At 63.9% G+C, this 13,147-nt stretch overlaps 2 protein-coding genes across 6 annotated transcripts in view; both read right to left on the bottom strand.

Moving 5' to 3' along the window:
• IPO13 (importin 13) overlaps positions 1-4,890 on the bottom strand; it is a 31,506-nt gene extending 26,616 nt beyond the window's left edge. Inside the window, exon 1 of one of the 2 annotated variants that reach the window (XM_069023185.1) lies at positions 4,745-4,890. In XM_069023185.1, the coding sequence (XP_068879286.1) occupies positions 4,745-4,819 (75 nt within the window). In that variant the 5' untranslated portion in view covers positions 4,820-4,890. The remainder of the gene's footprint in view (positions 1-4,744) is intronic. The other variant, XM_069023186.1, reaches the window with a different exon arrangement.
• Positions 4,891-5,267: 377 nt separating this feature from the next.
• On the bottom strand, positions 5,268-11,655 carry ARTN (artemin). Of its 4 annotated transcripts, none has more exons than XM_069022822.1 (4): positions 11,335-11,655; positions 7,227-7,297; positions 6,911-7,100; positions 5,268-6,542 (listed from the first exon to the last, which is right to left on the bottom strand). In XM_069022822.1, exons 2-4 carry the CDS (start codon positions 7,290-7,292, stop codon positions 6,106-6,108), a joined length of 693 nt encoding a protein of 230 aa, XP_068878923.1. In that variant the 5' UTR covers positions 7,293-7,297; positions 11,335-11,655; the 3' UTR covers positions 5,268-6,105. The 4 variants fall into 4 exon arrangements, with proteins under 4 accessions (XP_068878923.1, XP_068878921.1, XP_068878922.1 ...); XM_069022820.1 differs by lacking the exon at positions 11,335-11,655 and adding an exon at positions 10,312-10,357; XM_069022821.1 differs by lacking the exon at positions 11,335-11,655 and adding an exon at positions 7,558-7,763.
• Positions 11,656-13,147: the final 1,492 nt, after the last annotated feature.

Below are 13,147 nucleotides of genomic sequence, written 5' to 3'. Positions count from 1 at the left end.
AAGCTGCAAAATATATTCCTGCTCTGCTCCTTGTGGTGTGCCCACAGCCACGGCACGGCGGGGGCAGCGGTGGCCACGGTCCCTCGGCAACCACCAGCCTCCTTCCAGCAGGACCCCCTGGGATGTCTCCCGCTGCAGTCTCTCGCTGTCCTTTCTACTTGAACGCACTCGCACCGCCAGTGCTCCAGGCCTGCAGCAGCACAGCCATTACCCTGGCTCTGCCAAGTGAAGGGAACATCATCCCTGCCTCCCCCTGCCTGCAGCAGCTGGCCCCCCCAGCCCCAGTGGGGCAGGCTGAGCAGCCAGCACCCCGGGAAGGCGGCAGCCTGCCGAGGATAGCAAATGGATGCAAAATAAAGCCGGGTGTGTGCTGCCAGGCATGCTGCTCCTGTTCAAGGACCCACATTTTGCCAGCAGTCCAAAAGAAAAGGGTTTTTCTCCCCTCTGCTAATAAAAGATGCTGCCCCTCTGAAGCCCCTCTTTGAGCCCAGCTTGCCCACACCAAATCCTCAGCTGTCCAGAAGAGGCTGCAGCCCAGACACAGCTCAACAGCTTTGGCACCCCTCCCACTGCTTCACTGCCATCATCCCTCTGCAGAGCACAGGGTGGTCCCCAACAGGGACAGGCACTGTGGGACACGCGTGCACCCCCTGCAAGGGTGGGCAGGGGCCTGAACAAGCAAAGGGTGAGGAGAAGCAGAGAGAAACCCTGGGAATGCAAAGCCCAGGATGAGTGGCAAGGGTGAGCCAAAACCCCTGTACACTATCCCTTGTTTATACCCAACACTTCCATGATGGAGTACACAAGCAATTTGAGAGAAGAATTTCTGCTGGAGCCCAGGCATCAATCCCATCCATTCCTGCTCCATAATACACCAGAGTTGAGATGAGACTCCAGAGATGGCCCATGTAAAGCTCAGACAAGCACTGGACAACAAGATGCTGCCTTCTCATCCCATCAGCACCACACCACAGGAAGGAGCCATGTGTTCAGCCAAGGTTCACTCTGGCTGGAATCTGCTTCTGCAAGAACATTTGCTTGAGCATGAAACAAGGTGACTCCCTGCTTCCCTCAATTTTGCAAGAATCTCTCCTCCTAAGACCCCCAGCTTACCCTCCCCAGTGTGGCTGCCACATCTCACACATGCAGGCTGCTTCTAAGGACTAAGGGGTTGATCCACTACCAGACAGAGGACGCCATTCCCTCACCCTCGTGAGGGTATTTGTAATTCTCTTGATCAGGTTTCTGAAGACAGGCAATAACCTTCCGAAAAAACCAGATGCACTTGATTTCTCCTCCCCATCCTCCTGGGTAGAAGGCAGCCCCAGCAGCTGCCACATCCCTGAGGCTCAGCATCTCAGAGGAGCAGTGATCAAAGCCATCCCTCTCTCATTGCGGTAGGCTCCGGATGTCAGCTCCATGACACCCCGCCTACCCATCCTGCCGGAGAGACTCTGTGCATTCATCAGGCATCTCCAGAGAGGCACACGGCAATCTGGAAGGCCCAGAGATGCCAGACCACTAATGTGCTAGGGAAAAGACGTCAGCGAGTATTACAAACACCCCAGAGGATCAGAGGCAGGACAAGGGACGAAAGACCTTGGAAGGAATTAGACAAAAAAAGAGGGCGAGAGCAGGCACTTGGGAAATTCATGGAGGAACGGCACTACCTTTTTTCTTATTTCAAAAAGGGCGATACTGCTGAAGCAGATTCAACTGTACTAAGAACACGAAGAGGGTCTCGCATTCTTCCTCTCCTGTCCAATACTGCAGCATTAGGTGCTGATATCCCTGACCTGAGGGGAACCAAGATTGCAGGGCACAAGTCCTGTTTGTGCACTGCTCCTCTGAGACGGACACAGCAGCCCGGACTAAACATCTGCAATCCATCTTCATCATCACCCCAGCACCAGGCTGTCAGTCACACCAGAGACAGCTCCTGGGCACACAAAAGCACAAAGCAGATTGCACCATTTAGGCAATGAAAGGTTGAGCATTCTCACAGCCTGAAGCCCCTGGCTTTCCCAGCCTTCCCTTCCCTCCAACCCCTCCAAACACAGCAGCAGAGCCCCACGCAGCAGCAGGTGCAGGGGAAGCAGCGCCAGCCCAGCGCTGCCGGACACCCAGCAGGTACACACAGCGTGGCCACGCCAGCCCGCTCTAGCTGTGCTGAAGTCAGAGCAGCATCTAGGTCAGGCTCAGAAGAAAACAAAAAGCAAACAAGCAGCCCTCAGCTAGGACTGGGGGTTGCTGACACAGTAACCGTATCAAAACAGCTCAGCCCCAGCGCAGCCCCGCTCCTTCCCTGTGCTACAGGAGAGCTTGCTACGGAAAAATGGAGCAAAAAAATACAGGGAGCAACTTTCAGATGGTTCCTGAAGTGCAGCATCTGAACCTGGCACCTGTCCATAGGCTTTTAGACCTGTCAGCTGGCCCTGCCTCCAGCATCTGCACCCTCCTGCCTCCCTGAAACCACTGGTCACAGCTGGAGGGATCTCTCTCTGGCATTGGTTATGCATAAACACAGCAATGATCCTCTTCAGCTACACAGACACCCAGAGCCCTACAAAACCCCACTGCACAATAAACAACAGAAGGGGTACAAAAGGATTTTCCAGGGACAGAAAACCATCAGAAGAGTGTGACAGGGGCAGTTTGGTGAGACTGCCCTAGCTACAACTGCCACACATGATGACTTCCACTGCGGAGGACCTGGAAAGGCTTCAGCCCTCACACTGTTCCTAACCCCAGCACTTATCACTAACTGACTCAGAGTGGAGTCAAACCCTGATTTTAATCAGTATTCAGCATTATTAATAGAGCTGTGCACAAAACCTGGCAGGTGGAAGAGCTCAGGCCAGTAGGAGCATCACTCATCTGCCAGCATCACCTCTGACAAAGTGGTTCTACCCACCTGCCTCCCACAAAACCTGCTCCCAGCAAAGCCCATCTCTCCTTCACTTTGTACCCCACAGCCCTTCCTGGAAAAGATTGACACAGGAAGGCTCTGAGCTGCTGAATCTCCAAGGGTTTTCTGATCCCACCCCATCCTTCTTCCCCTGTTCAGGGACTGTGCTGCTGCCCCCCACCAGCAGCTCAGAGCCCCACTGCAGTCCACAGCTGCACCTTCAGAGGACACTACTGAGATGGCAAAGCCTGCAGAGATCGGGAGAGGCCAGGCAGACTGGGGGAGGGGAGACGAAGCATCCTAGAGGGCATCTCTGCCTCCTCCCAGGCATCGGGAGACTAAATCCCAAGCAGCTTGGCAAGGATGAGCTGTCTCTCGGCACAGCCGCACCTCACCCAGCCAGTGCCGAGTGCCTGCACCCTGGCACTGCCCACCCTTCGCAGGCAAGTGTGCGCCTCATTGTTGGTGCAAACAAAGGAGTGGTTTGTGTCTGACAAAAAGAAAGGAAGTCAGAGGCAAAATCATCCAGCAGCCCTGGCTGTATGCAGATTAAGCTGCAGAAGGTTGCACGAATGTAGCATTTTCCAGACATCAGTTAATCCCCCCGGCGGTGCTCTGTCTCCCTGAAAGAGGTGGGCTGAGTCTCACCTGCAGCCACAAAGGCAACCAGCGCCCAGTGACAAACCTGACATCCCTGAACCGACACCTCCTGCGAGGCCAGGCAACCCACTGGGGAGGGACGGGCTTGAAAAGCTTGGGGAAATGGTTTAGTGGTGGGCTTGGCAGAGCTGAGCTAACCATTGGACACAATGATCTGAGAGGTCCTTTCCAACCTAAACGATTCCACGATTCTATGTGCCCACCAGCACGCCCATGAGTATTGCTTTGGCAGGGATCTCAGTCTATTCTTATAGAGGAAAAATGAGGACACTGGAATTCCCACTAGCTGTCTGAGGACTGAGCTACGGATGTCTGTCGGATGTCTGGCTACAGGGTAAGTGGAAGGGTGATGCACTTGCTGTTTGCCCTTCAGGGATGCATCCTCTGCTGCCCTGCCCCCATCACCTCCAAGGTGGCCACGGGAAGGTTTTCGCCCAGCTGCCCTCCTGGGTGTTCACTGAGGTGCCCTGCTTGGTCTCCGTGACGAATCCCAGGTCACACATCAGTTGCTAAGGGCTCATCCCAGCAGCAGTGTGATGCCAGCAGGCCTTGGTTTGCCGTGGCCATTCCCTGAATCCCAGATTTCAGCAATCAGCCTCACTCCTGATGCCCTGCAGATGCTTTGGAGGACTTTGAGCATCAGCAGGAGGAAAGGGGCTGGATTCCTGGCTTAGAAAGGCATCACTGGGCCATCCGCCCTCTGAAGGCTTTTCCCAACCGCAACACCCAGTAATTCCCAGTACCTGACAAAAGTTCCTTCCTTCCCTGCCTAATGGAGGCACTGATAATGGGCTTCACATTGATGCATCTGGTTCAGTAGCCAGGACCAGACCCGTGGGCTCTCCCTGACCAGCGCCGCAGCTGTCGACCTAGAGGACGCCAGTCGGAGACACACACAACCCCTCCCTTCTGCTCCCATTCCTGCCACATCATTTTCCCTCCCCGGGCTGCCCCGGCGGCTCCCGCTCCAGCCCCCCGCCCCGGAGCCCCCGGCAGCGGCAGGGCGGGCAGGCATAGGGGACGCCGCCCGCCGCCCTCGCCGGGCCCGGCACCGCCGAGCAGGTGCCCCCCCGCTCCCCGAGCCGCATCCCTCGCAGCACCGCGGCACCATCAGCGCCCCGCCGCCGAGCCCCCCGCCCCGCCACGGCCGCGGCTGGGCCGGCGGCGTTCGCTCACCTTCTCCACGTTCTCCACGGTGAAGTCGAGGCCCTGCGGCGGCGGCGGCGGCGGCGCCTCCGCCCTCCGCTCCATGGCTGCGGCGGCGCTCAGGAGGCGGCGGCGGGCGGGCGACAGCGGCGGCGCACGGGCAGCCGCATCGCGGCGGGACCCGCCTCCCCGCCCCGACGGGGGCGGCGGCACCGGGGCGGCGCGGCTCGGCGCGGCGGTCGGGCCGGGAGGCGCCCGCGGGACTCCCCGAGCAGCCCCGGCGCCCCGCTCCGCTTCTCTCCGACGCCGCCTCGCCTCTCCCCGCGGCCCCGCAGGCGCGGCCGGGCAGCCCAGGACCTGCCGCAGCGCCGCGCCGCACGCCGGGAGCGGTAGTCCCGGCCCACGCGCGTCCCCTGCCGGGCACCGCGCACCGGGCAACCGGCACCGCTCCCCGCGCGCGGCCGCGCTCCGCGCCCTCCCCCTGCCACCTCAGGGGCACCCCCGTCCCCGTCCCCATCACGGGCACACGCAGGGGTTGGACGCGCAGCCCATCGCTTTATTGCTACAGGAAAAGGCGACTGTACAAAAATAGAGTTTATCCCTCAAATTTTACAAATAATAGAAAAAGGGTGCAGGGGGCACAGGGTGCTGCCCAGGGCTTCACTGCAGCGCTGGGGTTAAATTACACCCGGCCCCCGGGGGCCCGAAGTCATAAATAGGAGCTGCCGCTCGAAAACAATAAATAAATAATTTAGAGTAATAAATAGTTTAGTGCCACAGCACCACGGAGCAGCGAGGGGACCCTGCCACCACCCTGGGAACCAGGCAGGGGTGGGAGTCCCAGTGAGTGTCTAGACCCAACACCCTGCAGAATACTAGGGGCTGCTGCTGGTCCGGGTGCAGGCCCCCCACTCCACACTGGTGCAAATTGGCCCCACTGCAGCCCTGCCTTCAGGGACACCCCTTCCCTGCACCACTGACCCCAGGGTGCCCGAGGGAACAGGGGAGTTTTGCCCCCTCTGAAGCTCGGGTGATGCTTGGCCCCCTAGAGCACAGGTGCAGGAGTGCTGCTGATGGACGCTGGGCTGGCAGACCCCTGTGAGTGGTGGGGATGGTCCATACTCTCTTCAGCTCCTCTCCCAGGGCTGAGCCAGGGCACCTGGGCAGGACCCCATGTAGCCGGTGGCACCAGCTGCTTGGCACTGAGCAGGTGGGGGCTTGGCCACCCACACCCCAGTCATGACTCTATCTCACCTCTGTTCTTTGTGGCCACATATGAACAGGGGCACCAGCCTCTGCCAGACTCTTTTTCTGAGCAACAGTGCCACTGCATGTGGCAAGCTGGAGTCTGTTGGCATTGTCGAGCTGGGGCCAAGCCAGCGGCCCCCTCCTCAACCAATACAGCTGCACTCAGCTGCTGAGAGCTTCTCCACTGTTTGCCATGTGTTCTCCACATCCATGAAGGAGACAGCCTCATAGCGGGTGGGTCGGCAGCAGGGGTGGCTGAGGACCCGCTCCTGTGGCCTCGGGGCGATGAGCTGCTGCCGCAGCAGGCTGCCCAGCGTCAGGTCATAGTTGCTGCGTGCCCGGTGGCAGGACCCGCTGCAGTACTTGAAGAGCACGATCTCATCTGAGTTGAAGCCCAGGCCCAGGTCACGCACCTTCACCATCAGGTTGCGGATGTGGCAGTTGCGCCCACGGGTGCCCCGTGAGGATTTCCACACCGTCTTCTTGGCTTTGCTGGGCCCCGGCGGCGAGCGCTCAGCACGCAGCAGCAGGTCCTCCGCCAGCTCTGCGGTGCCTGGGCCACCTGTTGTCGCGTTGTCCCCTGCACGTGGAGGAGATGGTGCTGTCAGGACCCATCCTGCACCCAATGCCCTCCTGCCTGTCTCTGTAGCTGTGACCTACAGATCCCTCCTGATCACACACCACGGCAATGGCTGGCGCCTGAGAGGGCACGTGGGTGTGTGGGAAGATTCTTCCAGCCAAGAATCTTCTCCTTTTCTCATCTCTAGGGCTCTGCCACATGCCCAGCATAAAGCACAGGGCCCCATGTGTTGAGATCCCCTCAGCCCAGCCCCAAAGAGCAGCCACAGTCCCACACAGGCTGGGGCTCCCCATGGCAACTCCCAACCTGCCCATGCCCCACACAAGGGACTACCATGCCCAGGCTCGGGGTCCTGTTCCAACACTCACCGTACAGCTGGCTCCAGCCAGCGGTGAGTGGTGCCTCCACACCATCCTCCACAGACAGGCTGGCAGTGGCCGTGCTCCGTGGTGTGGGGGCTGTGTCCAGCGTCTCATTGCAGTGTGGTGTTCGCAGGGTGCCTGTGGCCAGCCCAGCCAGCAGTGACAGGATGGCAAAGAATCCCCACAGTGTCCCCTCCTGCAACAAATCACAACAGATCAGGGTCAGCCCCAACCAGGGTCCCCACACCAGGGATGAGGCTCCATGAGCTGGGGATGAGGTCATGTAGTCCTGGCCGTTGCAGCCGGACAGACCTGGGCTCACCTTGGGCTGCGGGTGCGTGGCAGGTCCTGCAGGCCTTGGCTCTGGTGGCCCCTGTTGCTGGTCCATGCTAGCTGCAAGTGCAGAGGTTGGGGTCAGTGCCCACACAGGGTGGGTATAGATCTGGCTGGCTGAGAGATGGCACATGCCTCCCCTGCCCTGGGCAAGCATGCCACCCCTTCCCTCACCCCCTAGAACCTCACAACAACTCCTGAACCCCTTGCATGGACCACCCCACCCCTCTCTTCTCCTGGCATAGCCAGGCATTCTCACCACACCGCACATCCCTTCCAAGAGATAGGGCAGCCGGGGCAACCCAGCCTTTGTACAGCACCTCTCCTCAGGGGCAATGCAGCCATCTCCTTGTGCGAACAGCCTGGGATGCCAGGCTGGGCTGTGAGGCAGCAGCTGGGGCTGGGAGTGCTGTGCGGGGGGGGCCCTTTCCCATGGCCCTTCCCTGGGAATGTTTTTCTTGCTCACAGTGGGAGCCTGACCTTGGAAACTCCAAATCCATTAGCACAGGGTCCTTGGGTGCAGCCACCCCTTGGCCTCACGCTGGCTCCCCAGCCTGCTGCGTGCGCCAAGCTGGGACACGCAACCCCAGAGCAGCCTGGATGAGTGGGACTGCAAGGGGCAGGATGGTCAGGTAGGTCCTGTGGGGGCATGGCAGGGTGTGGAGCACCATGCTGGGCTTACTGTAGTCATTCACCCCAACACCACTGCTTGGCATCTACTGCCCTGACACACAGAGAGGAACTGAGTCCCTGCTGTGCATGGTCCCAGCGAAGCAGCAAGCACGGTCTCAGGGGAGTGATGTCGCCCAGGAGGTGCTGGGGCAACTCCCGCCTGCAGCCACATGTTTGCCTCCTTCCCCAGCTCCCCCCTGGGGTGCCCAGTGTCCATAGCTAGGATAGCCTGGCTTTGAAGGGCTTTAGAACTGGCTCCAAAAGGGGTGGTACCCTCCTTGGCCTCCCAGTCTCTCAGGATGGGACTGTCCCCTTGGAGCTTATTGGCATTCTGCTTTCAGGGGTTCCCCCATCCCCTCTATGACTTTGACTTTGCCTCAGCGTGTCCCAGTTGTTTCCATGGCAAAGCTGGGACAGGACATGCTGAGGAGAGCACTCCTGACTGAAAAAAAGTGAAAGCACATGCCTGGGCACCGCTGGGACAAGAAGAAAATATAATTTCCTCCAGTCCCTCTAGCATCTCAGGGAATGGTCCCCAAGTCCCAGTTGTTGAATCTGCTGCCACCCTGCACTGGCCACACTGTGACACGGGGCCGTAGTGGGCGCTGCCAGGCCCATGTGCCCCCTCTAGGGACCGTGGACCAGGCGGGATGTGCCCCCGGTGCCGGCAGGGCTCGCACCGGCCCCCCCGGCCGCGCCAGCCGCCACAGCCTGGCCAAGCACAGCCCACGCTGCCCTTCGCTCCCGTGGCGGACCGTGGCCCCACGCCAGCCGCTGCCCCCAGGTCATGGTTTTCCCAGGCCAGCACCGCCGGAGGGGCCAGGCGAGGGTCCCTGCGCCCTGCTGGGAGGGGACGGACTCCCGGGTCCTCGCTTCCGCCGTCGGCCGCTCCGCCACGGCCCCTCGGCTCCAGCATCCCGGCGGGACTGGATGGGAAGGGGAAAGGGACGGGGAAGGGAAGGGGACAGGACGGGACGGGACGGGACGGGACGGGACGGGACGGGACGGATCGGCCGGTGCAATTCAGGCTTCTCCCGTCCGGCGGCAGCACGGCCCCGGACTGTGCAGTGGGAGCGCTGCCGGCGGGGCGCCGAACGAGGGCAGCCTCCCTTCGCCACCGGGAGCCCCAGAGCCGAAGGCACGGACGAGCACTACCAGTGCCTCCTCATACTCGGGGCCCCGTCCACGGGGCCGCAGGACCGCAGCCCACGCTGGCCCCGCAGCCCCGCTCGGCATCTGCTTTCGTCCAGCGCGGGCAGGGCTGAACCAAGCACCTGGACACCCCACGGGGATGCCAGACCTGCACACCCCGCAGCAGACCCCCATGTCCCGTACGGGGGAATCTGACTGAAATCTGCCCCAGCCACGGCTGCCAGAGCCCTGCCGGGCGATTCATAGACACAAGAGGGTTTTTTCCCAGGGTCGGAACCGAGCCCATCCGTGTGAGGACCTGCCTGGACCCCCGCCACATGTGTCCCCCGCCCGGGGCTAAGTAAGAGCAATTGCTGGTGCAATCCCTGAGCGAGCCACCTCACACTCACTCGTGCAGGGCCCGGCGAGAGCCCCGCTGCCTGTGCTGTGCATGGGGCGCTGGAAGCGGATGTCCCGTGGCTGTACCAGGCCCCCGGGGAGGCAGCAGACACTCGCGAAGTGCATCCACGCGGAGCCAGAGGGTGCCCCAGGCCCGCGGTGAGTGTCTCAGCAATCGGAGTAGCCATGCCAGCTCTGCAGCCGCGGGTTCCACCTGGAAGCGCGGGGGGGATGCCCAGAGACACTTCGGGCACCTGCGGGCACCGGCGAAGGCCCTGCATCCCTCCGCGCTGACCCTGGCAGACGAAGTGATGGGGGTCAGAAATCAACCCCACGTGTGATGCGGAGCGGGCACCCGCCCCGCAAAGCCTTGGAAGACCGGGGTCGGACACGTGGGGCACACGGCAGAGAGCAAACTCAGCCCCAACTCAGGGACAGCAGAGCCGGGGGGCACAGGGTACCCCCGCCCCGTGCCTCTCGCCTGCCCACCGCCCAGGGCGTACACCTGTCCGACGTGCCCAACGGGCCGGGCGGGAGCCCAGGGAAGAGGCGGGAGAGTCCGTCCCCGTGCCCCCCGGGCGCCCGCAGCGGGGTGCCGCCTATCCCCGCCCGGGCAGGGAACCCCGGCCCCGCCGCGGCCCCCAGCGCTTCCCGCCGCTGGGTCGGGCTCGGCACCCCGGGAGCCGCCCGGGGGGGACTTGCCCGGGGGCGGCCCGAGGCCCCTCACCACCCCGCGAGTATTGCCGGGGGGTGGGCGGCGAAGCGGGTTCCCCTCGTCCCCCCCGCAGTCCCGGTACGAGCCCTCGCCGAGGCCCGGGGCCGCCGGCAGGCTGGGGCGGGCGCTATCGCCCGCCACCCCGGCCCGCACTCACCGTGCCTGCGGCGGGGACCATCCCCCGGGCCGCCGCTGCCCCGCATCGCCTCCGCTCCCCGCCGCCCCCCGCCGCCCGCCGCCGCTGCGCCGGGGCGGGGCGCTGGCGGGGGCCGGCGCTGCCCCGCCGGCACCGACTCCCGCCGCTGCTCCCGGTGCCGCTCCCGCTGCGTCTCGGGGTGCGCTGCCGGCGGCGGCAGGCGGACGCGCAGTGCGGGGCAGCGGTGGCTCCATCCCGCTCCCGTCGTCGCTGCCGGTGTCAAATTCCAGCCACCGTCACCTGACCGGCGGGGCGGGCACCGGCACCGACACCGGGTCCCCGATTCGCACTGGCATCAGGATACCAACCGGCACACCGATCCGCACGTAGTGGCACCGGGACTCCCACCCGCACGGGCGCCTGGACCGCACCGGGATCAGGAGGGCACCGGAATCCCGCCAGCAGCAGGAGCCGCAGCCCAACCCGCTCCAGCACCGGCTCTCGCCGTGATCCGCACCGCCTCCGAGCTCCTGCGGAAACTCGCACCCCTCCGGGAACGGCACCTGGACCCCCGGAGGCACCCGACCTCCTCTACCGCCACCTGCCCGTCGGCCGACCCTCGGGCAGGCGGACCCGCAGCCCGGACGGACGGACGGACGCCCCGTGAGCGGGATTCCCTGCCCCGACAGCCCGATCACAGCGCTACCAGGACGGACACACGGACACCCTCGGGAAAGGGTTCAGCCCTTCCCGGAGCGCTCCGGGAGCAGAGCCCCACGGGGACCCCACGCCCCGCGTCGGCGGGCAGAGCCCCGCGGGGACCCCTTGCACACGTGGGGATCCGGCGGGGATGGGTTGTCGGGCAGGGTCGGGGCCATCCCGGCAGCTCCCGCCCGCGGCGGGGCCGGCCGGAGTCCCAAGCACCCCGAGCTGACTCGAGGTGTGCCTGGAGCTCGTGTCCGGAGGAAGTGTCCGGCCTCCCGCCCGCCCGCGCCCCGCGCCCCAGTCCTCCCCGACTGGGCTGCCCGCCACCGGGCTCCTTACCTCTGCCGTCGCCCTGCCTCCCTCCGCCGGGGCCGCCGCTGGCCCCGGGGACATGGGGGCCGGCTGGCGAGTCGAGCCGAGCCCGTGCGAGTCCTTACGTCACCGCCCGGGGCCCTCCGCGTCCATCCCGGGGCTCTCGAGTGCTCCTTGCGAACGTGCCAAATCCCGGGGCCGCCTCCGCTCGGCCCCGCTTCACACGTGCTCCCCTGGCCGGAGCTGATCGCCGGGACGCGCCTCGGGCCAGGCGAGCGCCCCGGGTCCGGCCCTCATGGCTGCGGGGTCCGAGGGCCCCCGGGCGGGCTCCGCGCCCCGCGGTGCCGCCGGCCGTGTCACCTGCCCCGGCGGCGCTCCGCCGCCTCGGCGCAACTCCCCGGGCTTATGCAACTCCCCGGCTGGAGCGGGGCCAGCGGCTCGGTCGCCGCCGGCTGTGCCACGGCTGCACGCCGGTTCCCAGTTCGCCCCGACCCAGGGCCACCCGCGTGGCTTTAACCTCCTCCCCGCCGCCTGGCAGCCCGGGCCCCGCGGTTCCGCGGAAGGGACGGATGGCCGCGCCTGCAGCCACCTGCGGAGCCGCCGCCTCGCCTGCTCCCATCTCCCCGGATTATCCAGCGCAGGGGTGGCAACTCCCTCCCGCGTCCTCCTGCGACATCACCTGCCAGGGAGTGTGCGGGCACAGGCGGCGCCCACTAAGCCGTCCCTGCCACCACGAGCAGGGACAGTGGAGGTGGCACGAGGCCCGGAGCTGCTTCTTCCCCTGCCCTGGAGCGTCACCGCGTGGCCCCAGCTCCCCCCCTTTCACCCCCACTCCTGTCCTGGCACAAGCATTTTGGCCTAGTCTGTGGCTATGGGTGGCTCCCTGACTGCTGGTGAGACTCCGCGGAAGCATGGGCTCTGCTGTGGGACTGCGCTGCTCCACGGCCGTGGCCTGAGGCCGCTCCCATCTGAGATGTTCTCATGGGCCTCAGAGGTGATGCCCTAGGGTGCCTTGGCCCAGCAGGGCTTGGAGGCCCTGGAGCATCCCTGGGGTAGAGAAACAGCTTGGGACAAGTGACAGGGAACAGGATCCTCTGCTTTGCAGGACTGCAGACTAGTGCAGCTGCTTGCCTGGAAAATTTCAATGTGAGCGACGTGTCCTGTTCCAGGTTGCCAGGCTGTCCCCATGGTGCTGGGACTGGCCATAGCCCTATCCATGCTAGGGAAGCTGCCCAGGAAGAGAGGGCTCCCTCCCCCACTGATAACCCTCATGCCTTGGAGACAGCCTCGGCTGCTGGCTCAGCAGAGGGGTTACCCCATCTCCTCCTACCTTCCCTACAGGTTGGGCAGGTCCTCATGTCCCCAGGACACAGCCAGGAAGTTCTGAGGATGTGATGCTGGTGGTATGCAGGGGCCTATGTGGGGCATGGCACAGGGTATCCCAGGGACCCCATACAGGTGAGCCCACAGTGTCCCCGGTCCTGTGAAAGGGGTGCTTGTGCCAAGCTTGGCCTCTGTCCTCTTCCAGGTGTGCTCCCTTTGAGGCTGCTACCCCAGACACCTGGAGGCCCTGGCTCTCTCCTCTGCCCTTTCTTCTCGAGCTGGGAGACATAAGCCTGCTGCTGCTGTCAGCCCCACTAATGTCCTACCACAGTCGTGGTGGCAGGGGATGGCATGTCCCAGCTCTGTGCCTCAATCCCAGCACTGCTCTCCCCTCTCAGGCTCCCATGAGTATTGGCTCTGCCCTGGGGAGTTCTAAGCATGGGCCAGGCTGCACAGGGTACTGGGGTGCAGGGCAGGGTTCCAGCCCCACCAGTCTCCAGACAGACAGGTGACCTGC

The sequence above is a fragment of the Aphelocoma coerulescens genome, chromosome 8 (assembly GCF_041296385.1).
Source record: "Aphelocoma coerulescens isolate FSJ_1873_10779 chromosome 8, UR_Acoe_1.0, whole genome shotgun sequence".
Lineage (NCBI taxonomy): Eukaryota > Metazoa > Chordata > Aves > Passeriformes > Corvidae > Aphelocoma > Aphelocoma coerulescens.
Note: the sequence above shows the minus strand (reverse complement) of the source record. Positions and strands in the feature narration are given on the sequence as shown.